This window comes from Fukomys damarensis, unplaced genomic scaffold, assembly GCF_012274545.1.
Source record: "Fukomys damarensis isolate Sample0158 unplaced genomic scaffold, DMR_v1.0_HiC HiC_scaffold_21, whole genome shotgun sequence".
Taxonomy (NCBI): domain Eukaryota; kingdom Metazoa; phylum Chordata; class Mammalia; order Rodentia; family Bathyergidae; genus Fukomys; species Fukomys damarensis.
Genome location: NW_022900933.1, coordinates 22,245,099 through 22,271,939, shown reverse-complemented (window position 1 = coordinate 22,271,939; position 26,841 = coordinate 22,245,099). Strand labels below are relative to the sequence as shown.

The 26,841-nt window shown below is 33.8% G+C and overlaps 1 protein-coding gene across 1 annotated transcript in view; it reads left to right on the top strand.

Moving 5' to 3' along the window:
* Positions 1-26,841, top strand: part of Cep128 (centrosomal protein 128) — a 410,341-nt gene that overhangs the window by 82,656 nt on the left and 300,844 nt on the right. The window contains exons 11-14 of the mRNA XM_033766889.1: positions 8,770-8,856; positions 10,717-10,791; positions 12,966-13,098; positions 15,782-15,933. Of these exons, the coding sequence (XP_033622780.1) occupies positions 8,770-8,856; positions 10,717-10,791; positions 12,966-13,098; positions 15,782-15,933 (447 nt within the window). The remainder of the gene's footprint in view (positions 1-8,769; positions 8,857-10,716; positions 10,792-12,965; positions 13,099-15,781; positions 15,934-26,841) is intronic.

The window sequence follows — 26,841 nt, the reverse complement described above, 5'->3', positions numbered from 1 at the left end:
TTAGCTAGTTCTCATGGGGAGGAACCTCTAATTTTGTTTAGGAAAGAACAGAATTTAGAAATTCACAGGCCTCGACAGAAATAAAATCTGTGTTAATTTAAATAAGTAGTATTAGTTGTAAGCAATAATGACCTGCAATATTGTGTGCATATATATTCTTTTCCAAAATATTCATTATTCTCTTGATCTCTGATGGTTTTGGAGCAAGGTTAAGATTTCTTTAGAGAATTATGGAATTAGATATGAAACTCATATCTGTCAGAAAAATTTTAATTAAAAATTTTCATCATAAGGTTTTATACCTACTATGTAGTTGATAAAGTTTTTGTTATGAAATATAACAAATGTCCTAATGCTACCCCAAAATTTTAATATACAAAAGTAAAAACAACTTGTAACTTTAGTTTATAATCATGTGGTCTGATTTGGATCAGAATCTCATTCTGTGAAGCTTAACGTATTTGCTGACATTTAATTTATGCGTACATGAAAAATTTATATATGAAAAAAGAGCAGTTATTGTCCAGTTCTCAGTGAAATAACTTCTTTATTTTTATTTCTAGGAAAAATCTGCCTTGACAGTTTGTAATTTCAAGTATAGTGATACTGTCCTACTCTTTGATATGAAGACAGAATTGTTTTTCTATACTTTTATGGTTTTACTAGTGAATCATTAACAAGTTCTAGTCCTTGTGACCTAAGTCATGCATTTGTAACACTGTTGATGATTAAAATGAGCAGGGATAGTTTATGTTTCTTATTTTTCTCTGGGAAATTTAGTAGTCTATGTGGGAGTTAACATGTGATTTTTATTTCCTTCCAATCCCATTGTAACCAAGCTTGCTGGTCCATTTGAAGCAGACAAAGGACCTGCAACTCCCTATTTGTTCTACATCTCTGAATATGTTATCTGATAGAGCCTCTTGATAAACATGTTTATTGTCAAAGTTATAAGGGTTTTTTATGGTTTGATGAGAGAGCTACACACATTTTTCATTCCTCCTTTTCTCCACTGTCTAAAAGGAAAGGCTGTGTTTTTTGATTGTATGTAACTGTGTGAGAATCATCTTCCTCTAAGGAACTGAAGTAGTATAATACTCACCGTGATAGTCTTTTAAATGGAAATAGGCCCACTTAAAGAAAAAAAGAAAAATTGTTGTTATTAAAGACTTAAATGTGCCCCAGAGACCCTCTATTAAGGCTCAGTGTTGTTGCTGTGATCTTAAAAGTGTAAAAGATAATCTGAATTCTGGAGCAATAGCTTTACAGTTAAACTGCTCTTAAGAAAAAAGAACAAGCTTTAAAGGGCAAAATAATATAGTAATAGAAATTCATCGGTATGTGATGTTTTTCCCTCTTTTTTTATAACTGCTTTTACTGGGTCACTTTTAATATTTATTCTAAGGTGCTTGATCTAAGTCAAATGGAAAAGAAATCCAGTTCAAGCTTACACCCTTAAAAACGGGTAGCAAATGAGAGTTAAAGTCTAAGATTAAAAGAAATGGCTTATAATTTTGATTCAGTTAATTTTTAAAATATTTCTCTTTAAATGTTATTTGTCTTCAGAATTTTAAAGTACATCACCATATATTTAGTAGGTCTTAAGAGTTAGGTTTTCTTGTCTTTCATTTTGAACTAGACAATGTGGAAAAATTGGTTCAATATAGTAGGGTAGAATATTGTATCTGTATTACTTGTTTACTGACTCATGCTGTATAGGAGATTGAGATAGGGTTAAAACTTAATGGCATTTCTTGATGATACTGTAGAAGTGTAGTAATTGGGCTTAGATTTCTTCTCAGTACCTCACTTTTGTTTCTCTTACTGAAAACAGTAGCATTCACGTTCTCACTGACTACATTTTCTAAGACTTACATATCCTAAGAGTAAAGAAAGAGAAAAAACTCCAGTATTAAAGTTGCAGGCAGTTAAAAAGAACTGTAACAGGAAAGTATATTGTTTTGGAAAAGCAATCATAAAGCAAAAGTTACTATAAGTAATCAGGTGTTAAAAAGTGGAGGGTGATGGAAAAAAGTAATATGAGGTTATTTTAGTGTATTCTTATATATTCAAGAGAATTAGAGGTTCTGTTATTAAAGAAGCCTCTATATCTATATCTAAATTTGTATTTTCCAAAAGAAAGTTGATTTTCAGAAGAGCTAGTGTGTATTGGGTATAATTCATTGTAATAGAAAATATAATTTGATTAAAGTTCATTTTATTGATTTTCCTTCTTAAAATAAAAATGATTAATATTTACATTAATTATGAGAAATTAAGATTAGGATAAATATCTAATAGTATGAAAATGGAGATGATTGTTTCCCATGCTGACCTTTAAGGGGAATGGATAATTTTAAATGATGAATCCTTTCCTCATAGGTCAAGGGAAATTGAGGTGTTAGGTGTGGTTCTGAGTTTTAGATGTTCAAAATTGATAACTAGGTTGGAGGCAAATAACACTGCCTAAATCAGAAAGGAAGATTGTCAACTTGTGGAGAAGGTCTAGAAGCTGCAGAGAAATCCAGCCAACCGCAAGACTGAACAAGAGATATGGAAACAGAGAAGAACTAGAATTCTTGGAGGGTGGGTAGCCCAGCAGATAAGAAAACACATGTTTGATAGAGATTTGATGAGTGTACTCTATGCCCTTAGATAATCACGTGCAAATTCTAAATTATTAATGTTTTTGGTATGAACACATTACTTTGAAGTGTACATAAAGAGATTCACCATTGTACTTATTCGTAGGCTGGTCTGTGAGAATCTGTAAGATCTGATGGGGACATTTTTAGGCCAAAAAAAGATCAAGTAGCTTCTGTGATGTAGTATGTATATAGTGTCCCTGGGCTAAAATTGGTGGGTGAAACTTTATACTTGTATATTCTCAAAGTATCTCTCAGTACAGTTGCTTTGGTGGTTTTAACCATGTTGATTCTCTGTGCGATGGAGATTAATTCTTCTGGTGAGTGGTGCTAGGCTTAGTGACTCTTGCTTAACCAATATAGATAATATGAAAGGGAAGAGTACTAACTTTAAGGCAGGAAAACTTGCTGATACTTACTAAGTCAACTAACTTAAGTTACTGACCTTACTAAGTCAAGCATTACTTACTAAGTAGTAAGTTATTGACCTTACTAAGTTGCTGACCTTAGTCAAGCATTACTTACTAAGTAGTAAGTTACTGACCTTACTAAGTTAAGCATTCAGCGTTCACATCTCACCCCACACTGTGATGCGCTGAGAAGTATACTTCACCTCTATTAGTCCCCTCCCCCAAATTTATAAGCTTTGTCTAATCATAGGAAGACATCAAACAAACTCAAATTGAGGGACATTCCGTAACATACATGTCCGGTATTCTTCAAAAATATTGATATCGTAAAAGATAAGGAAAAACTAAGAAAATTTTATAAATGGGAGGTGGTAAAAGAAACAAACGCAGTGTAGTATTATGAATTGGATATTGGTACAAAAATGAACTTCATTGACAAGTGACATTTGAATAAAAGTTAATAGCTTAATGATTTTTTTTAAACAATATCTTAGTTTTGGTAATTGTACAATGGTTATGTCAGATGTTAATTTTAGGGAAAACTTGGTGAAGGGAATGTGGGAACTTTGAGCTGTCTTTACTATTCTGTAAATCTTATTTCAAAACAAAAAGATTTAAAGGCCATTGAGTAGATTGTTTTCCCTCTAAAGGAAACACTAAAATGACCAAAATGGTAAGTTCTGAAAACTGGAAACAACTTATTTCTTTAAACACATTTATTTTATATCATCACTACACTGGTACAGTTTTTAAGAAAGACAACCAACATGATGCTTGAGAGAATACAGTGATGGATGGGCAAAATCTGAAAAGCCTGCTGGTATTTGAAGGATATAGGTAATTGCAAGGTGGAGGCAAAGATTATACAGGAGTATTTATTTCTGTGTTCAATAACATGTATTCACCACCTAATATGTGCCAGGTTTTATCTTAGAAAATATGACTGTTAGAAAGAGGTGCTTAACCTTCTGGAACTTATATCTTAAAGATTTGGACGCTTCTCAGTTAGTCTTAGAAATATAATCCTCTTGATAGATAAAGTATATTTAATCAAATAAAACCTTCAATGAATCTATTTGGATGTCTATTTGAATAAAGATTGTATATAAATTAAAATATTTTAATGTGTTTAATCAAAATAAAGTAAGCAAACACTTGAGAAATGTTTAACATTTTTTCAATGTTACATGTATGATTTAAAAATTATAAAAATACTTATTTTCATGAGTACAAGTTTACAGTACATAACGATTACACTTCTTGTGAGGACTTGGTATACACACACACAACACATCTCAATCCTTTTTTTCTTCTTGCCTTTTACCTTTTTTAAAAAAATTATTTTTTCCAGCATCAGATACATTTATGTGTAAGTTCTAATTAAGTTAATTATCATGTTTACAGATTAACAGCCAGACTAATAAGCCAAAAAACATAAAAAGCACATAAGACAATTTACTAACTCAAAGTACAATTTTAGATGCATTGCCTGTGCTGGATTACAATAACATTTTTCCTCTTTTTTTTTTTTCCTACTGTCTCTTTCATTTTGCACTGTAATTATATATTGGACTTCTCATAGAAGAGAAACCGTGCTGTATTCAAGTTTATGTGTCTTTACTTCATTTAACATTATGGTCTCGAAGTGCATCCATTTTCCTGCGAATGAGTTGAGTTTATCCTTCATTATGGCAGAGTTGTACTCCATTGTATATAAATACTACATTTTCTTTTTCCATTCATGTGTTGATGGACATACATACAGGCTGCTTTCATGATTTAGCTATTGTGCTGCTATAAACGTGGGTATGCATGCTTCAGTGTGATGCAGTGTCTTTTTAATTCTTTTGGGAAGATACCTAGAAAGGGAGTAGCTGAGTCAAATGGAATTTCTAGTTTTAGTTTTTTGCCTACACTTATGGCTTCAGGAGTTTTGCCTCTTTAGTCTTTCAAGAGATTAAGTATTTCTGTTTTAATATTTAGATCTTTGATCTATTTTGATTTTAGCTTAGTGCATGGTGAGATATAGTGGGGTTGTTTCAATCTTTGGCATGTGGATAGTCAGTTCTCTCAGCATCATTTGCTAAAGAAGCCTGTTTTGTTTTGTTTTCTTTGCCCAATACCATGGTGTTTTTATCATTGTAGCTTTGTCCTACAGTTAACTTGAAGTTCAGGATTATGATGCCTGCTGCATTACCCTTGTTGTCCAGAATTGCTTTTGCTACTCTAGGTCTCTTCTGGTTCCATATGAGTTTTAGGTTTGCTTCCTCTAGTTCTGTGAGGAATGGTATTGGTATTTTTATTGGGATTGCATTAAATCTATTTAATACTGTTGGAGGTAAAGGCATTTTGACTATATTGGTTCTGCTATGCAACAATGGGGATATCTTTCAATTTTTTGATTAAATAATTGGTAATCATGGGAAAAGGGTAGAGATGGATTTATTTCAGTTTATTAACTGGAAAAATTGCTTCACTGAAAGATTTTGGAGGTTTAAATTCATAAGTAAATTAAACTCAAGAGTAAGCAGAGGACAGAGGCATAGACAGTCGCAGGGATGAGAAACAGAATCACATGAGAGGAATCATTTCATCTTAGCAAGTATCAGCTGGAATCTTCTGAGATGGATATTGAATTTACCTTTGGAAGGATGGCTCTGGTGTGTGGGACAATCCCTTCTTGAGCTGCTCACTCTTTCTGTTCTTTTCCTGTTGTGACCTTGAATGACCTCACTTAGCCTGTATCAAGCTTCACTGCATAGTTCTTTGGAGTGGCTTCTACTCAGGAGTTAGAAGTAGAGGCTGACAACTTATAGTTTAATCAAATGTGTCAGTTGCCTGAAGAAGTCTTACTCCTAATCTCCCCTTGTAGAAAAGTCCAGGCTGACTTTTAGTCCAATGAGAAAGCTTTGGAAAGAAAGATACTGATTAAGTGTAAATATTTTAAAAAATGGGACAGATTGGAATGATGATATTGTTGAAAAGAAAGTTCTAAATTTTATAGAATGGATAAATGAAGCACTATAACAATAACTTCTTTACACCTTTTTCCCCCCACATTTCTTTCATAGCACACATGCACACACATACACTATCCCTGGGTAGGGAACAGACTAAAGAGTCATGGAAATAATAAAGCAGTAATTTTCAAATTTCTAGGATTTTTTTTTTTTTGGTACCTGGGATCAAACTCCGGATCTTGCACTTGTGAGGCAGGTGGTGGCACCACTGAGCTAAATCCCTGGCCCAAGTTTCTAGGGTTTTGATCAGAGGAAATGTATAAATATCCTATCAGCTGAAATTGATTCTATCTTACATACAGAAATAGTATTACAAATTCTACTTACCATACCGTCACAATCATTTGAGAAGTACCTGAGAGAAATTATGATTTTAATAATAGTAAATGTCGATTTTTATTACACATTTATTGTATGCCAGGAATTAACCTATCTGCTTTCCAAGTATTCAGTTTTTAACTAAACCTTGTAAGTTTGGTATTATAATTTCAACATGGAGAGCAAGTACTCAGTGGCTAAGAGGCAGACATTAAAACTACATCTTATCTTCATAATTAAGTAAATGATTTGGTCAAGTTATTAAACTGCTTATGCCCCAATATTCCTCTTGATAATAACTCATGGAATTATCATGAGGATTACCTGTAAGCATTAAATATATATTGTGCATTTATTTAATGTATTTAAACATAATAATGTTTGTACCTATTAAAGACTAGAAGAGTGTTATAGTCAGATCAGAATTATTTTTTATTTTAAAATGTTTTTTTGCCTATTTAGTAATAAGACTAGGAGTCATGGCAGAGCAAACTCATCTCTTGGGTAGACATTCATATTTACTTCAGATATGCAAATAGTAGTAGCCCCTTGGATAATTAAATCTAAATCTAAACTTATAGTTAAATCTTTGCATGATAAATAGATACAGGAGGTATTTGAATATATAATGTAATGAAATTGATTATGATTGGTATACTTACATCGAAGCATATTTTAACATATTTTGCTGTTTGCTTAAAATTGTTTTTTATTGATCTGGTTGGAAAAGATTTCAGGCAGTTTGGCTTTTTTCAGTTTGTGTCACCTTTACACATACACCTGGTAATGTCTAAGTATTAAATTTGTCAAAATATTTTTTTGAAAATAGAATACCTTTTGCATATTAAAAAGGCCACTCTAATTGTAAGTTTTTCCTTAAATTTAGTTCTGTTTTTATTTTTTTAAATTAAGTTTATTGGTACATTTTAGGTATACAGTCCAGTTAGATTCATCATTGGGATCTTGTACCTCATGACATATCTTTTGGCTCTTATATTTTTCCCATACCCCTGGCCCTCCCTTCACCCCCTCCACCCTTCCCTGTTTACAAAGACTTTATTTCCATGTTTTTCCTTTTCTTATATTTTTCTTTTCCCTTCTTACCTTTCCCCTACCCCTCCCACTTCCCCTACTCCTTTAGACCTTTTCTTCCTATTATACAATATCATTTATACACTTTGATCCTTATTTAAACTTTTAGTTTTTCAAACCAGAGAAACTATTTGGTATTTATACATGTGTGTCTTACTAAGACTTTAACTTAAAGTCTTTCACTTAAGAGTATGGCCTCAATGTGCATAACTTAGCTATAAATGTTTCTAGTTTCTTGTTCTTTATGGCTGAGTAGTACTCCATTTTATTAAAAAAACTCATCTTCTTTATCCGGTCTCTAGTTGATGGGCAATTGGTCAGTTTCCAAGTTTTAGCTATTACAAACTGTGCTGCTATAAATATGGGTGAGCATATATCACTGTGGTATGATTCTTTTAATTCTTTTGGGAAGATACCAAGCAGAGGAATAACTGGGTCAAATGGGACCTCCAACCTCCAATCCTAGTTATTTGAGGTATCTCCATATTGACTTCCACAATGGTTGCACCAGTCTGCGCTCCTACCTAAAATGAAGAGGGGTTCCTTTCTTCTCTCAGTCCTGCCAGTATTTGCTATTGGTTGATTTCTTGATAGTAACCATTGTTTGTGGGGTGAGATGGAATCTCAGTGTTGTTTTCATCTGCATCTCTTAAATGACTAGTGATGTTCAACATTTTTCATAGTTCTGTTTTAACACATAAATTAAAACAAAAAAATTTTGTGGTTAACTTTAGAGATATATGTTTTCTTAAAGTTCTTTTCCATTTCATTAAAGAGGGGAAACTGTAGAAATGAATCCTTTTCTAAACATGAAGTATAATTTGAATAGCCACTTAAGTGTGATGGGAAAAATGTAGAATGTGTATTGATACACTAAGCTTGTTTATATTGTGTGGACTCTCAGAATTTGAAAAACTAGTGAGCTAAGTTTTGGTATTATATCTAAATGGTTGAGCAGATTATGTACTTAAATAATGTTATTTCAGTAGGCAGTAAGTTTTGTTTATTTTCAAGGCAACTATTAGCTTTGTAGGCTCCCTAAAGGTGTAACAAGATTGCCAAAGATGGGGGGAAAATGAAATTTTAGTGGAAAGCGATTAGAAACATCAAGAAATTGGAGTATTCTTAGGGCTTCAATGAAGGAACAGATTGTAATTCTTTTATAGATTTTTATGCAACTCCTAACTGTAGCCTCCTCAGCCTTGTCTTAATAAATCCTAGTAGTGACTTTCAGTTTTATACATATTCTAGAATAATATATTCTTTTCTACTCTTTCATTGTAGGTATTGAGGAAACAAGAAAATAAAGCAGAAGAGAAAGAGGGAGTAATGAAAAATAAGCTAAGACAAACTGAAAGTGAGAAGAGTCAAGTAAGATTTTGAGCATTATCTTTCAAATATTAATGTGGTTTGGATCAGTAGTATCTGTTGAGGGTCTTGAAACACGTGCCTGAGGTTGTTCACTAGATCACAGTGAAGACTTTGTGCTTGGATGTGAGTTTGGTTTGACGGCTCTGCTGCCCTTTACTTTGTACACACATATGCACAGTTTACTTGCTAATCTCCTTTTTGAGAAGTGAATTAAACTTTTTGTTGCAGTTAAGGGAATTGATGTTGTTGTAGTGTTAGCAAGTTATTGTTTGAAGGCTGTATATTTTGGATATATTTATTTTCAATGCAGAAGAAGGTATTTGTAGCTTAGTTCTGAAAACATCCTCTGTGCTCGTTATAAATTGAGAACTTTTGACATATATTTATATCTTTATAAACGCATACAATCCAGCACACTAGAATTCGGCAGGAATTCAGAGGCCAAAAATCCTCTTTAATTTGTAAATGCATAGAATGAAGGGTGAGCCCAAGGCAAGGAACAGTAGATAAAAAATTTGCTGCTGTTCTTGACTTCATATCTTTTTTTTTTAAAACCTCCTGTATTTTGTTTCACTGGCCTGTGTAAATTTACATAATACTGCTATGTTGCCTTGATGTTGAGCCAGATATGACAGGTTGTCAAGTTTGCTTTTGGAAGTTGAGAGTGCTGACTTTACATGGGGATTATAACCATTATAGGCCGAGCTTTATTTTACTTAAAAAGAAAAAAGACATTTATTTTGAGCCACATGTACACATTTCTGTAAAAACTATTTAACTGGGTTAAAAAGTTGTTTTGCAACATTCATAGATTAATAGGATGTTTCAAAACAAAATACATAGAGAGGTCCCGTGTACCTTTCACCTTGTACCCTCCATGGTAATATTTTGCATATTGCCTTTTGATATCAAAACTAGGAAATTGACATTGGTGTAATCACAGAACTTATGCAGATTTTGCCAGTTTTATATGTGCTTACTCTTTTTGAGTGCATATGAATGTTTATATCTGTGTTTTTAGTTCTGTTCACCTCTATCTCATGTGTAGATTCCTTTTATCATTGCCACAAACAAGAAACAGGGCTGTTCTATCACCATGAGGCTCTTCCATGCTCCTTGATAGGTGCATCTACCACAAGTACAATTTTTAAAGGCAGCAATTTGTTTATGTGCAGTTATTCAGGATGACTATTAAAAACCTTAGCACTTAAAAACGTCTTAATATAGCATTATGATTTTGCAAAACAGCTTTATTGTTACAAAATGCAAACAAATACAGCATATGGAAGCTCTAAATTTTGAACAAACTTGTGTTCCATTTTACTACATTTTTCAGCTTGAAATAAAGTAGACATATTAAGACTTTGTAGGGTATTTAGTCAACTAACTAGGTACATTTTCCATGAATAGTAGCAGTATTATTAATGATAGTCCAACTGTCTTATTCTGAATTTGTAGATTTTAAAGTTTTAGGAATATTTTATGAATATTAGAAATATAAGAAACCACCAGTTAGATTAAATGTATTTTGAATCATCAGGTCTCTTTTTTTATTCTAATTTAGTTCATTTGACATTACATATTCTAATCTAAAGAAAAAAATCGCTTCAGAATTTAGATTAAAGTGATTTAGAACTGGAAGGGATCTCAGGAGTCTGTAAAATCCTTATTTTAGAAATGAATTGAGGCTCAAAGAAGAGACTTACACAAGATTGGTTGTAAATATCTCCTGAAAAATGTTCTTCTATTTTCCTTGTATGGTATGCCTCATTGGCCCTATTTTGTCCATTTGGGCAAAATTTAAGTTATTTTCTGCTCAATTGGACATTTTTTTTTTTTAATTCTTTGTTGAAACTTTAGCTTGAGCAGGAATTGGAGTTATCTCGAAGGTTATTGAATCAGTCAGAAGGCAGCAGAGAAGTACTTTTGCATCAGGTAAGTCTATTGAAACTATGACAATCTTCTTTTACATGAAATTAGGATTGAATCTTATTCTCTCTTAACTGTCCTTGTGACACGAAAAAGAAACTAGGTCTAGAAAAAAAAATTTTTTTCCCCTGAGGAACTCATGTTAACTCACCTAAGCAAAAGATGAAGATTTTGAAAAACCTTATACAAAATACCAGTTCAAGTTCCCACTGTGACAATTTATCTTGCTTACTGCTCCAACCACTTATCTCTCTTAGCATGAGCAGTGTAAAAAGAAGACTGGATGTGTAAGATAAAATTTTCCCAGGAGTTTAATTTTATTCAAGGAGGCAATGGAGAATAAAGGAGAAACTAAGTACATAAAACAGCCCTTTGCATTTTCAAGTTACTTTGAATACACCATTGCCTTCTATTCATGTTTTCAAGATGCTACCTGGCCCCTTGTAAGCAAGGATAGAACTTAATTTTTAAAGATAATGTTTTGAAGTCTATTAGCCTGTAATAGGAGTGTGGTGCTTCTGAGAACTTTAGCCATCTCTCATACAGTTAATATGGGTGTATGGGTTTTTATCTGCCTCTTTGTATTTAATACAAAGCACCATTGTGCCTTCTGTTTTGAGATGCATGTTGCATAACTCACCCACATAATATGCTCTGTAGGCAAAGATGTCAGGCATCATAGGTGTTCAGAAGGAGTTTAGCATTTTGACAATTGCAGCTGAAAATACACCATAGCACCTGTTTTATAAAACCTTTAACAATGTTCATTGACTTTGTTCTGCTGCCAAGTGGGTCACGTGGAATCAGTGTTAGCAGAATTCCGATTTTTTTTTTGAAAGTTGTATTCAATTCCATTCGATTTTTTTTTTTTTTTGGTAACTCTTGTGTGTAATCTCTAATATCCGTTTTTGAAGCAAGAGATTCCTTTGTTCAAGATATCACTGTGAATTTTAATCTTTTTGTCATTACTAACTTGCTTATGGTCATTGGAGATTTACCTCTTATCTCATAGGCAATTTGCTAATCTTTTTTTAGAAATGCAAAGATGAGTAGAACAGATCCTGATTTCAGAAGTTCATACTTTATTCAACAACATCTATTGCCTATTTATTTTGAACTGTATTTTGGTATAAAAATATACTAAACCATGATCACTTCAATTGAACAGCCAACAGACCATGTTTACATGAGAGAAAATAAGTGAAAAATAGAAAACTAAAAATATATAGTTCTTATTTGGAAGTGATTTGGGCTAATAGTAGTGAAGTGGACCGAGAGCCAAATAAAGGATTTAAAAAGACTTGGTTGGCCCGAGGGTGTACCTCAGTGGTAGAGTACTTGCTATGCATATGCTCTGGGTCAAATGACCAGCATCACAAACACAAAACAAAACAAAACAAAATGATGTGAAATTCTTTATTGATGCAGAGAATGAAAAGACCCTCTTTCCATGTGGAAGAATGAAAAACCAAGCAGGTTACTGCTGGATGTCTTTCCCAAAAAGTCATATTTCATACCATATTTCAGTGATACATGCATATTCATGTTTATAGCAGCACAGCTCTTACTAGCTACATCTTGGAAGCATCCTGTGTGGCCTTCAACAGACGAATGGATAAACAAAATGTGTTATATGTACACAATGGAGTAGTCCTCAGCCACAAAGAAGGATTCATTTGAGTCATTTATAGGAAAATGTGTACATCTTGAGACCATAATCTTATGTGAAATAAATCGGATCCACAAGCACAAATATCACATGATTTCTCTTATATGAGAAATCCAAAATAAAGAGCAAAATTAAAGATAGGTGATATGAAACAGGGTGATAGGTTCTTTACAAATGTAAAGGAGAACTAGAGATGGGAGGAAGAAGGAGAGGACAGGAGAAGTAAAAAGAATTATGACATGTACCAATTTCCCAAGGTGAATGTCATCACTGTGTACAGCAACATGTATTAATAACATTAAAAAAGAAAGAATGGAGCAGGAGGCTGATCCACTGTGTTTGTATGGCAACGAGATTAGATTGACTTGGTTTCAGTTTGTGTCTGCAATGGTCCATAAGATGGAAATGTTTTTCCCCCAGAGAAATAATTTATAATAATTCATAAGTTTTGTTTTTTCTCTTGCTTTTGAAAACTGATAAAGCTTTCATTTTTTTCACTAAATGCATGTAGGTAGAAGAACTGCGTACACAACTTACAAAAGCAGAAGGTGATTGGAAGGGTTTACAACATCAACTACCCCAGATTTCCAAGCAACAGTCAAACCATCAGGATGAACAAGGAGATGACTGGAGGTTTAGGAGAGGTATTATTCTGATTCATAAATGTGTGGGTTTCTATTCTCTGAATTCATCCCTTATGTTTTGCTCAGTGTTATCCTATCTGTTTCTTCATCTGCTACAAAATTTTCCAACAAGGTGATCATCATTTATCATCCAGTTGTATTTCTTCTCTGCTTGATTTCTAAACTTATTTTGATTTTCACACCTGCTTATTTCATGGGGATTTCTCTGCTAGTGTGCAAAGGTAATTGTGCAAATTTTTCCATTTTTTTATTCCTATGCCTAAGTGTGTGTTTGTGAATGCACTTGGTACTTCAATTGTAAATATATCTATTTTCATTTTTTCTTGTCTTAATTTTTTGATGTGTGAACAATTAAAAGTAAGATTTTATCTTTTTGTTATCTGGAGATTTTGTGACCTTCTCAAAATCGGTCATGAACCACATTAACCTGGGTTAGGAAGCACTTTACATTTGTGTACCTTCTCAGTAGACTTATTGATTTAGATTGTGGAGTTTAATGACTGGTTGTTTTTTCTTTTTGAAAGTTCTGGTTTAACAAGAATTGGGTACATTTTAAAGTGGTTTCTAAAAGGCAAGTTCAGATTGCTTAGTTTGAAATTTATTCCAGTAATGAGGCTATCTATTCAAATGAACAAAATATTGGAGAAACTGTGGTTTTGCACTGTGATGCTAGGGACCAACCCCAGTGGACCTTGCTTATGTTAAATACATGCTGTACCACTAAGTTACACCCTCAGAACCTGGAGAAACTCTTATAAGCATTTGATGTGCAATTAAATTCAGGGAAGTTAAATATTTCCCAATAAGACAGTATGTGGTGTTAAGTAGAATTGCCACATTGTCAGACAATTCTTCAATGAATGGCTGAGGTAGAAGGATCGCCCTAAGTTTGAGGCCATTCTGGGCTACATTTTGAGTTTGAGGCCAGTCTGAACTACATAGTGAGATCCTACACCCCCAGACAAACACCCCCCCCCACAAAATATTAATACTAAGATATTATGGGCTGAGGTGTTTTCCTCTAAATTTTCTGTATTGAAATCTTAACTTCTGGTACCTTAGGAAGTGAGTGACTGTACTTGCACATGTAACTTAAGGGGCTGAGAGTGTAGCACAGAGATGGAATGTTTGCCTAGCATGCCTGAGGCCCTAGGCTCAATCCCCAGCACTGCAAAGTACCACAAAATAATAACAAGGAAATTAAATTAAAGTGAGGTTATTAGGGTGGGCCACAATCCAAGATGACTGCTGTCCTTATAAAAAGAGAAGATTTAGAAAAAGACAAAATATACACAGAAGTACAACCATATAGGGGCACAGTGAGAAGCTGACCATCTACAAGTTAAAGACAGAAGCTTCAGAAGAAACCAACCCTGCCTACACCTTGATCTTGCACTTCCCGGCACCAGGACTGTGAGAAAATAAATTTCTATAGTTTAAAGCACCCAGTCAGGTTTGTACCTCTATGCTTTATAGTATTTCCTTTCCTTAAAATAATAGCTCAGGTCTATCCCTTTGCTTGGTGAAATTTTTGTATTCATTCTTTAAATGTAATTTAGGCCCTAATTCTTCTTACCCTAGTTTTTCACTACTGCCTTTTGTTCTGTTTCTCAGTAATGCTCTTTTATCTGTCAGTGCTCATCTCATGCTGTTGAAAAGCCTGTATGTCTTCCATTCCAAAATGTACAGTCTTGAACATTTTTATATTTCTGAAGTTAGGATGTATTTTAGGTTTGATGTATATGTTTGAATTAATAGTTTATTCTTTACTTTTCTGCAAAGGAAACTACTGGAAAAGTAGTAGTTTTGAATTGATAGGATATATTCCAGTTGCTGACATTTTGGAGTAAAGGAATTACTTTATGTATATTTCTTGTCTGTGATTCTGTAATGCAGGCTCATTGAAGATGGGTTTTTATACTTATCTTTATGTTGGAAGAACATGGTATTGTAGAGCCTGTGTATCACAGACCAAGTTCTTCCTGTTTAATTACATAGTAAGTCACTTTACACTGTTCAATATTATAGTTAGAGGCGATAGTCTCAAAATTATTAAAAAGTAGCAAACTGGTAGTCCCACATGATCAGATATTTATTTTCTCTGTTGTAAAAATAAAGGATTTATTTCATTGTATATAAACTTTAGTAACTTTAGTTAAATATAAAAGCTTATTTGAAAATTCTCTCAGCATTTTTATTTGAAAGTTTGGTGGTAGAGATGTGAAGAAAATGAAATCTTGTAAGATTTTTCTTTTTTTTTTAATTGAGTTTATTGGTGCAATCTAGGTATACAGTCCAGTTACATTCATCATTGGGATTCTGTACCTTTGCATAAGAGGTCTTGATTCTCATTTTTTCCCCTTGTCCCTGCCCTCCCTTCTTCCCCTCCTCCCCTCCCCACTTACAAACACTGTAAGATTTTTCTTGAAATAAATTGTTCTAGAAATCAGATAAGGTTTAAAATCTTTGTACCAAAATAGAATAATATTGAATGGCAGTAATATATATGTCTTTGAAAACCATGTGACACTAGACTGGCAAAGTCTGAAATATCTTGAGTGAAAGTGTCAGTAGGTAGATTATGTTAGCTAGAATATTAAAACATCAGGGCTTAGTACCATTGGAAAGTACATTCTCCTGTGAATAAAGAATAACCATTGAGCTTTACATTTTCTCTTTTAAGGGGTGGAGTGGGAAAAACAGGATCTGGAGAAGCAGATGTCAGATTTGAGAGTACAGCTGAATTTCAGCGCAATGGCATCTGAGTTAGAGGACGTGAAGCGGTGCATGGAGCGAAAAGACAAGGAGAAAGCAAATTTGGCAGCGCAAATAGAGGTGACTTTGCTACTTTTAAGCTGTATTTAAAAGACTGCAATTTTATTTAATACAATTACTTAATGAAAGTTTAAGATAAAAATGTATTATTTTTGTGATCTCTAGTTTGGGTATAGATAATATAAAGTTATATTAAAAACTTGTTTACTTTATATAGAAATTCTTGTGGATTCATTTTTCTCATTTGGGACCTCAAAGCGAGGAATCTAGATGGTTTTCCCTTTATTATTTCATAGTGAAATCTTCAGCTGTTATTAAATTTCAAGATATTTATGTTCTAATAGCAGCTGAGCTCTTTCCACAGACAGAAGGGATTTTCTTCTCTGACTGAACAGTGGATTATTTATTTAGGGGGTGAAACTGGCAAAAAGAAATTACTGATGTTTTTTCTTTCGAACGATACAGGTTTTAAGATCTCCAGCTGTTCTGCATGAGGTAGAGTTGTGATGCCTCCATTAATTAGAGTTGTGGTACTCATGAGTGATGTGGTAACCATGAATGAAGTGCTACTAGGCATCTGCTGTTTCCTGCTTGCCTTTTATCTAGCATAGGTAATTAGCAGAATATATTAAAAATCAAATGAAAGGACTTCATAAAAGGAAATAAATTAATTCTAATTCTAATTATGTAAATTTGATCAAACATAGATGACACTTGGAAATAGATATGTATCAGTGTTCCCTGGTATCTGTTTTTATTAGTGCAGTTGTATCTGTTTTATTAGCTGATTATAATAAGTTGCTGCATTTGAAGAATTTTCAAAATTATAATGATAGAAAATTGGTGTTGACAGTACCTAACTTTATATAACCTGAAGGAAATAGTCAATGTTGCTGTAGTCTGAGTTTCCCTTTCATCTTGTAAACATGTCAATAGAAAATGTATTTTAGATTTTGCTCAAGACTCAGATTGTATAGATAATGAAATATTGAGGTACTCTTTACAAAGCTTTTGTATGTTTAATAAATACGTATCAGAAATAGTCTTTACGCAGTGATAATTGCATGGCTTTTAAAGTTTGCATCATGGGTATTATTTTGACTCTGGATCCAGCTGATGAAAATGCTAACATATGATCTTGCTGTGAAGTTAACAACTTAAAAAACTTTGGTAATGAAAGAAAGTTAGAAAAAGTCCCCTTTGCTTGTTATTTTAAACACACATTAATCTTTTTTCTCTCTTCGCTCTTTTTCTCTCTTTCCTATGCTTTCTTTTCATTTACTACTTGTAGTATAAATTGGAAAAAAGTCTTGAATACATGGGCATTAAAATTGTTCTCAGTAGCCTAATACATGTAATGTTTTCATTCAAGAAGCCTGGCTTTCCTCAGTCCTAACTTTAATAGTCCTTGACAGCCAGTTTTCACATAGATTAGGAGAGGTGTTTGAATTCTCTTGGATTAGTTTGGGTAGATGTGTTCAGTGGATGTGGAAAGCAGCTAGAGAGGCTTGGTACTCACACATACAGTATCTTGGACTTCTGGTCTATGCTGGGCACTGTCCTTAGAGCTAGCAGCGTAGCAGTGGATGACCCCCCCATTTCCTCATTGTCCCTAACATTCTAGTGTTGATAGAGAAAGTTCTTTGAGTTTGTCTTGCTCTGAAGGACTAGTCCCTTTTAGAGGGTGGAAAGTTTTGTCCCCCCAATTGTTGAAAATTATGTTACAAAAAGACAGTGTTCAGCCTAGGGAGAAATTAGCTTTTAAGTAGTTAACTAGTTTTAATTTTTCAGGTTTTATTTTAAATAAAACAATCATTTTAGTTAAATTTATATCATTTGTTTCAGGCTCAGTAACACTTCTGATTATGCTTTCATTTTTAGTATGAGGGCTGAATGAAACTCAAGGGTGCTCTACCACTAAGCTATATTGCCAGCCCTATTATTATTATTGTTATTATTAATTTTTTTTTATTTTGGTACCGGGGATCAAACTTGGGTCCTTGCGCTTGCAAGGCAGGCGGTAGAACAACTTAGCTAAATCCCCGGCCCCTATTAATTTATTTTGAGATAGATCTCACTGGGTTACCCAGAAGCAGTTGAACTTGCAGTCCTCCTGTTCAGCCTTCCTAAGTGCTGGGATTGCAGGCATGCACTACTACACCAAACCTTGTGTATTTTGTGTGCTTTGTGGTGGGCTTTTCAATGTCTTTATTTCTGAGTTCTTCTCACATTGATGCCTGGTGCAGACTTTATGAGACATATGGCTCAGAAGTCACTGAATTGTAACCACCAACAGTAGAGAATGTCTCTAATTTAGTTGAATACCATTTAATTTTTGGCCTTTTTCTTTTTTTTCCTTTTCAGAGCTGAGAATTGAATCTGGGGCTTTGCACATGTTTGGCAAATGCTCTACCACTGAGCTACACCTCTCAGCCCAATTTCTGCTTTAATTTTAGAAAACCTTAGGTAGCATTGGACTGTTGTTGCCTTTTACATTCTATGAAAGTGGAAACTAATCTTCTTTAGTTGCTTATTAATGATGGAATGTGTACAAAAGTGAGCCACAAAATGAGATTATTGATCAAGCTCAAGAATGTTTGTATAGTAACAATTTTTACAACTTGTTCAATGATGTTCTTTTTAACCTTGACTTTCTCACAACTCTCCTACAGAATCTTATCTGTGTTGTCAAACAGTTCTGTTTTCTTAAGTTCCCTTACTCATTTCCATCTTTTTTATCCTTGTTCAGTTGTTCACTGTTTCTGTAATGTCCTAATGTTTTCCCATGGTAATCCTAACCTTTTCCCCCACCAAAGCCCTCCTGGATTCTGTCACCCTTCATTCACCTCACTATGGTCCTTATGGTGCCATCTTACATTGTGTTAAGGTTTTCTGGATATTTCCTTAAAATTTCAAAGTGGGTCAAAAACAGGTAGAAAAGAACATATAGGAGAAAAGCAGTTGTCTGGTCCACAAGACTTTGTCTACTCTCTTTACCTTGGTGAAGATACCACATTTCAGAGTCTTGTTCTCTCATCTGGCAGCTTGGGTTTTCTGTGTCCTAGAGTTATTGTAAGTAAGGGGACTAGCTTATGTTTTCTGTGTCCTAGAGTTTTATGACTAAGGTGACTAGTTCATGTTAGCAATGCAACTCCTAAGGGAATAATGTATAAAAGAGTGGCAGTTCATTGATTTGCCCTGTAGGAGCCCCACATAGATTTTTAAAAACTATTCTCTCTAGCAGGACACCAGTCTCCCAATTTTCTATACCTCAGTTTTGGAATTTGAAATAAAAAATTGCTTGGTGAACACAGAGTCAGATAATAATGTCTAAAGGGCTGTTTGTCCTTAGGTGCGGTAAAGTTTTTCACCATCTCACCTCCCTTTAATGAGTCCTTATAACCAGAAATCCTTTTTTATTGTAGCTAGACTTCTGACTTTATCTGGAGTGTGTTGAATTGACATTTCTTCTACTTTTGCTTTGATACTCAATCTTACATTTACTATTTTTTGTTTTGGATACATTACTGTCTGCAGATTTTGCTTTTGGCATTTACCAGTATACATTGGTGTTACAATTCAAACTTGTACATTTTAAAAGTCATTTACTAATTAAAGGGTTCTTTCCTTTTTCAACTCATAAATAGGCATGGATTACAAACATCTAATATCTGTGTTCAGCTGCGTTCGCACACAGTACTTTAACATGTATCATGTGCTCAATTAACATTTGTTGACTGAGATAATATGTTATAAAAATATATTTTTTCTTTAAGCTACTATCAGTTCAGTCATTTCAGATAGCACATTCATTCCTGGAATACTATCAGTCTTTAAGAGGACCTTTGCTTTGACTCACTAATTGCATTAGTGAGACATCAGAATATATATTTTTAGCAGTTGTTTTAAACTGGGGAAAAATGGTGAAAATAGCTCTTCGAAAACCTAAGTGGAGGAAGCTACATTTGAGTTTGTGTAATTTACCTTTCAAATTGTATCTTAGCTCTTAAATCTGTGTATGTGTAGAAAATACTAAGTGCATTTCCCCTTCTAAACTCCAGTTAAACCTCATTAACTTTGATAGGCTATTTGTATTCATAAGAATTCCAAGCATCCTTGATCAATTATTCCTCCTGATTTAATCTCTGCCTCCATCTTCCATCAACTTAACTCTTCTTGAAAAAAATTTGACTTTCAAATTCAACTAAGAACTTAAAAAAAAAGATGCTGAACATAATTTAGATTAAATGTTGAAAGTTGTAATTGAGTGACAACTGACATGATTATTCATAAGTAGAATTTATTTTGAGAGAGGATAGTAGAAAAATAATAATACTTTTTTAGTACAGTAGAAACAGGGAAGTATTTCTTTTGCCATATTGTTAGCATCAGGTCTTTTAATTCTTGCATTTCTTATATAAATCTGACCACCTTGTTCTGTAGTTCTGCCCCCTTCAATACTCATTTCCTGCCAAGATTATGAGAGACCTAAGATCTTAGAGACCTTGTTACACTGGCTATAATTTTTTACTTCTTCTTAAAACATCTAATATTTTTCCATATCCAAATGTGTATTGTAAAGGTATTACTTGAGTATTAATAAGATATTACTTGAGTATTAAATAACTTTTAATATCTAGGATAGGTTATAGGAAAACAAATATTGGCATCAAAACTTTGTAGTCAGAAGCCAGATTTATCCAACGAAGTGGAGATGAGGTTCGCATCTGTTATTATCCAAATTTATTCTGACATTGGAGCAAATTGTTAAGTCCATAAATGCTATATACTCTGAGTTTTTCATAAAGAAGACTACTGGCAGAGATGCTTGATGAATAAAATCCCTAAAACTAAGTAAGTCTTTACACTTCCTAGAAGACATGATTTTATTTCCATATCCTTTATCTACATGGAAAAAATATGAGCTTTGGCAGCTGGGGAAAGGTAGCTTTTCTATTTTTTGTAATTCCATTATTTGTGTCAGTATTTCCACGAGGTCAGACAATAGAAGAGGAATGAATTTTTGTTACTGTATCACTAACATTTATTAAAGTTTATCATTTGCTTATGGTCAGAAAAGAAACAATTTAGAAATAAAAAATTCTGTATCCAGCCTCTTTTTTTTTCTGAAATCATAGTAAATTCTCATGTTTTTTTATGTATAGTGATTCTTATGTATGTCTGTATGAGATGTATGAGGTGAGTGTATTTATGAGAGAGAATTTAAGTACTTTATAAAATAAAATATGAAATATTGATAACTACATATATTAGTTCTAGATTCCTTTAATGTTTAACGTGATTATAGGTCAGGTGGGGTAGTGCACGCCTACAATCCCAGCACTCAGGAGGCTGAGGTATGAGTATGGCCCTGAGTTCGAGGCAGGGCATGGGGCTACATCATGAGTTCAAGACCAGCCTGGACTATGTAGCCAGATTCTGTCTAATAAAAAGTAATTATAAAGATAAGTTATGTAGCTTTGGAAATAATTATAGAAAGACTTTCTAGAAAAAAATGAGTAATATGAAACTAATGAGTTAATATGGTATCTAAGTAAATGATAGTTACTTATGTCATTTCTTAACTTTCACAAATATCATCAAAAGGGGTTAAATGTACTTCATAAAGTGCAAATTTTAACTTGTCACAGATGACTCCTATAGCCTTTTTAAAATACTGTAGTTTTTTTTATACGCTTAAAACATATTTTGATCATATCTATCCCATTACACACCCTTTCTTTGCCTTTTCATTACCTTCTGTGGCCTTCATAGTTATCTTAGAGTGATTTTACTTTGATAGCATATCATTTTAAGTAAAAATTAAATCTTTTTTTAGGTGTTTGTTTTCAGACAGCTTTCTACAAGGGCATAAAAAGAAATGAAGTTGTAGTCAGGGTTAAACAAGAACAAAAGTTAGTAGTCTCATTATACTGTTCAAAATATTCAGGGAGTACAACAAAGCCACTGTGATAAAAACAGTGTGGTACTGGCAAAAGAACAGACCTGAGGACCTGTGGAACAGATTGGAAGATGCAGAAACAACTTGGGACACACTCAGGCACCTCATCTTTTCCTCACTGGAGGAAAGATAGCTTCTTTAATAATTAATGCTGGAAAAACTGGGTTTCAACTTGCCAGAGATTAAAACTAGACCTATATCTCACCATGCACTAAACTAAAATCAAAATGGATTAAAGATTGAAATATTAAACAGATACACTAAATCGGCTGGAAGAGAGGCTAGATAGATCTCTTGAAGACATTGGTGTAGGAAAAGATTTTATGTACAGAACGTCAGTTGCCTATGAGCTAGTACAAGCAATCAATAAGTGGGGTGTCTTCTTATTAAAAAGCTTCTGTATTGCAAGATAAATGACCAACAGTGTGAAGAGACAACACACCAGCTGTTCCTCAGACAAAGGTCTACTAACTAGAATATATAAAGAACTTTAAAAAATCAGACCTCAAGTAAGGTGTGGTGGCGTACGCCTGTAATCCCAGCACTCTGGAGGCTGAGGCAGGAGGATCGCTGTGAGTTCGAGACCAGCCTGGGCTACATAGTGAGTTCCAGGTCAGCCTCAACTACATAGTGAGACCCTGTCTCAAAAAAAAAAAAAAAAAAAAATCAGACCTCCTAAATTTAAAGACCCAATTTAAAAATGGGCATCTGAAATGAACAGACATTTCTCAGACAAAGAAGTAGAAATAGCAAATAAACATATGAAAAAATGTTCAGGATCATTGGTCATTCGAGAAGTGCAAAAGAAAACAATGCTGAGATCCCATCTCACCCCAGAAAGAATGGCTGCTATCACGAAATCAACCAATGACAAATGCTGGTGGAGCTGCAGAGAAAGAGGAACCCTGCTCCACTGCTGGTGGGAGTGCAGATTGGAGCAGCCCCTGTGGAAATTAGTATGGAGATACCTCAAAGAGGTAGGATTGGAGGACCCACTTGATCCAGGTATTCCTCTTCTGGGTATCTTCCCAAAAGAATAAAAAGAATCATACCACAGTGATATATGTGTACCCATGTTCATAGCACAATTTGTAATAGCTAAAACTTGGAAGCAGCCCAATTGCTCATTAATAGGAGACTGGATAAAGAAAATGAGTTTGTTATATATATATAGGAGTACTACTCAGCCATAAAAAGATAAATTAGAGATATTTATAGCTAAATGCATGCACATTGAGGTGATACTCAAGTGATATTTACACATATGTGTAAATACCGAATAGGTTCTCTAGTGTGAGAAAGTGAAAGTGTAAATAAAGACTAAAAGGTATAATAGATAATGTGAAAGAGGAAGAAAAGGGACAAAGAGGAAGGGGAAACAGGAGGGGTAGTAGAAAAGAAAGAAATGAGTGGAATCGATATGAGAAAGTGAAAAAATGGAAACAAAGTCTGTAGATTGGGAGGGAGGGAGGGGTTGAAGGGAAGGCAGGGGAATGGGAAAAATAAGAACCAAGATTGATTATGTGAAAGTACAAATTTCCAACAATGAATATCATTATATTGTATACATTAAATGTACTCATAAAATTTATAAAAGTTAAAACATTTAGATAGTACAAATTACCTCAATAATAAAACTAAATTATTTGTATACACAAAGAAAACATTATTTTAGTTTTTAATAAGTAGCTCATTGCTGATACAAATAATGTGAATGTTAGTAATTTTTTTACGTGTTTAATTTCCATGACTTGAGTGAAGAACATATTTGTATCATACATACAGTATTTTATTTTGAGGGAATATCTGATGATAAGATACTAGAATTAGGCAAGCTTTGTTAATTTTGGGTTAAAAAACAGTATAGTTTCTGCCTTTAATGGTGCTCTATCTTTTTGCAAAATGAACCTTATATTGAGGAAAATGAGAAAAGCTGGGTGAAACATACATTACAATATATGTTTAAAGCCATCAAAAAGATATCCAAGTAGCAAGGATGAGCCGATTCAAGTATTTTGTTGAGGTGGCAGGTGCAGAGTGGTGATTCTGACATTCACTAGGACCATTCCCCTAAAATATGTTTTGATACACAGCAGTGTTGATGTTGTGATGGTCTTGCAGGCTCACTGAAGAGGAAGAATCCAGGCAGACATCCCAGACCTTAGTAACCCTAAGCTCTAGGAGAGTGGAAGAGCCAAAAATACATTTTACCCTCACAAACACTGCAGCATCGCTTTGCCTCTGTTGTGAGATTACCTTGTCTTTATTTTCACTGCCCATCAATACAAAAATAGGTCTTTTAGGGAAAAAGATATCATCATCTAGAGCTTTGAATTAATTCTACAATTTGTCATACGGTGCGTAGCATGCAATCAAAACTTAGCAATTGTACTAGGAAACAAAACCAGACTACCAAAGAACACAAGTATAAGGAAAAGAGAAATTGGCATACAGACTGGAGTTTTTAGAAATGTATTTTAAAATAATGGTTTTTAATGTTTTTAAAATTTAGGTCATCTGATATTTAATTCTATTAGAAAGTGAGAAATTATAAAAAGAATTAACTAGAAATCCTGTAACCAAAATATATTATAGGTGAAGTAAAGAGCTGAGTAGTTAGGGTTTAACCAAAGAGTAGACGTGTTTTACTATTTTAAAGAATTTTATGAGACTACCATCTGTGTATATGACTAGATTATGTAATGTGATATGTAGTTTCGTTTTTGTTTTGTTTTTTCCTTAATTAGCAATGAGGAAAACAATTTATTCAGTCTTTCATCTAATATATTTTGATTAGAAGCCTGTTAGGTATTTGATTTGATGCTATATTTCAAGGGTACACAAATATAATCAATAAAATCCTGGCTCTAAATAAAATGCTGATCATTAAACTCATATTTAGTATAGAATTATTGATTAGCCAGTGAAATCAAGCCTTTGAGCGTGGATGTGTAATACTCTGGACAGAATGTTTGTGTCCTTCCCTGAATTCATAATGTTTTAACCTAATTCCCAGTGTATGATATTTGGAAATAGGGACTCTGAGAGGTAATAAATCATGAGGTTATATTCCTTATAAATGGGATTAGTGCCTTTATTAGAAGAGGCCAGGGAGATGGCTTGCTCCCTCTCTGGCATGTGGGAATATAAAGAGAAATTGGGTGTCTGCAATCCACAAGGGGGCCCTAACCAGAACCTGAACATACTATAATTTTGATCTTCAACTTCCAGTTTCTAAAACTAAGCAGTAAATTTCTGTTCTTCATAAGCCATTTAGTCAGTCATACTTCATTATAGCAGCCCCAGCTGACAAGACAGGCAGAATCACAATGAGACTTGACTCGTTATGTCTCAGGAGGTGGACTTGGCACTCTTCCTATTTCAACAAGATGGCTTCTTCCCCACGTCCCCCATCAAGACAGAATGATGTACACAAAAGCAAACGTTCACCATAAGACAAAATAGTAAAATATTTTTATAAAGAATATGTCTTTATTTTCACCTTTAAAAGACAGTTTTCCTGGATATGACTTTAGTTGCCTGTCTTTTAGCTCCTAGAACTTGTCCTATCAGTATCTCCTTATTTCCATTGTTTTTGTAAGAAGCCAGAAATTAATCTTATTAGGTTCCCTCAGGCACAAGTCACTTTTCTCTTGCTGGCTTGTTATCTTTATCTTTCAATAATTTGACTATGATGTCTGACTGTGGAGTTCTTTGTATCTGTCCTGCTTAGAGTTCATTGAACTTTTTGGATGTGTAGCTTAATGGTTTACTTCAGTGTGGTTTCTAATATTTTTTCTGCTCTTTTTTTCTTCTTCCATTCCTTCTTTTATTCCCATTACATCACTGTTGGCATCCCACAATTCTCTGAGGCTATGTTTATTTTTATTCTTTTTTCTCTCCCTTCAGATTATATACTCTTTCTTGAGTTATTTTCAAGTTTGTGTGTGAAGTCTTTTTTTTTTTTTTTTTTTTAGTACTGGGGATAGAACTGGGGACCTTGCACTTGTGAGGCAGGTGGCGACACCACTGAGCTATATGCCCGGCCTCTCAACTTAAATTCATCATTGAAGCTTTCTTGTGAAATTTTCATTTCAGTTCTTGTACTTTCCAATAGTAGCATTGAAAAAGTCTTTTATTTTTATTTTTTTGGCCAGGTGTGATGGTACTTGCTTGTAGTCCTAGTACTTGGAAAGTTGAGACAGGAGGATCACCATGAGTTCGAGGCTGGCCTGGCCTACATCGTGAGTTCAAGGCTAGCTTGCATTGCATAGTGAGACTTTGTCTAAAAAAAAAAAAAGTATTTTCTAGTGATACCTCTACTTGATGAGACATTATCATGTATTGATTAAAAACATTTCTTTTAGTTTTTTGAACTTATAATATCTAATTTGAAATCTTTGTTTGCTAAGTTCAATGTCTGGCCTGTCTGTTTCTTTGAATGTCTTGTATTTTTTGCTGAAATGGTACATTTTAGATAATATCTGTACTAACTTTAGATAGTGAATCACTCTGCTTTATTTTTATTAGTGTAATAAATTGGGTGGAATAGTGGAGTGAAGCCTGTTTTCTCAGCAGTGTGTAGCCTGTGATACCTTTGCTTTCATAATTTGCACAGTGTCTCTGGCTACATGGGATGACTAGGACTGGGGTGTCTTTGACTGTCCAGTTCCCTGATTGCCCCATTAGGCATTTACTGTTCTGACTCTATTGATAAGTAATGAGATTGCCTGATTAGTCACTTTTTGGACATTATTCTGGGGTATGAATTGTGCTATAGTCCATTTGAAAGTTGTGCCTCTGCAAGATTAAGGTGTTGCCAGTGTTTGGGGGCATTTCTAGACCCAAGGGGACTCTGTTGATTTCTTAGATATTTGTTTATTAAACTTACAGCTTATCTACCATTTCACTTCTTGAAACTGCAATTATGGAATTACTGGCTTCTTAATTCTTCACTCTCACGACCTCTTTTGTTTTGGAAGATGTCTATAGATGTAAATTTCCTC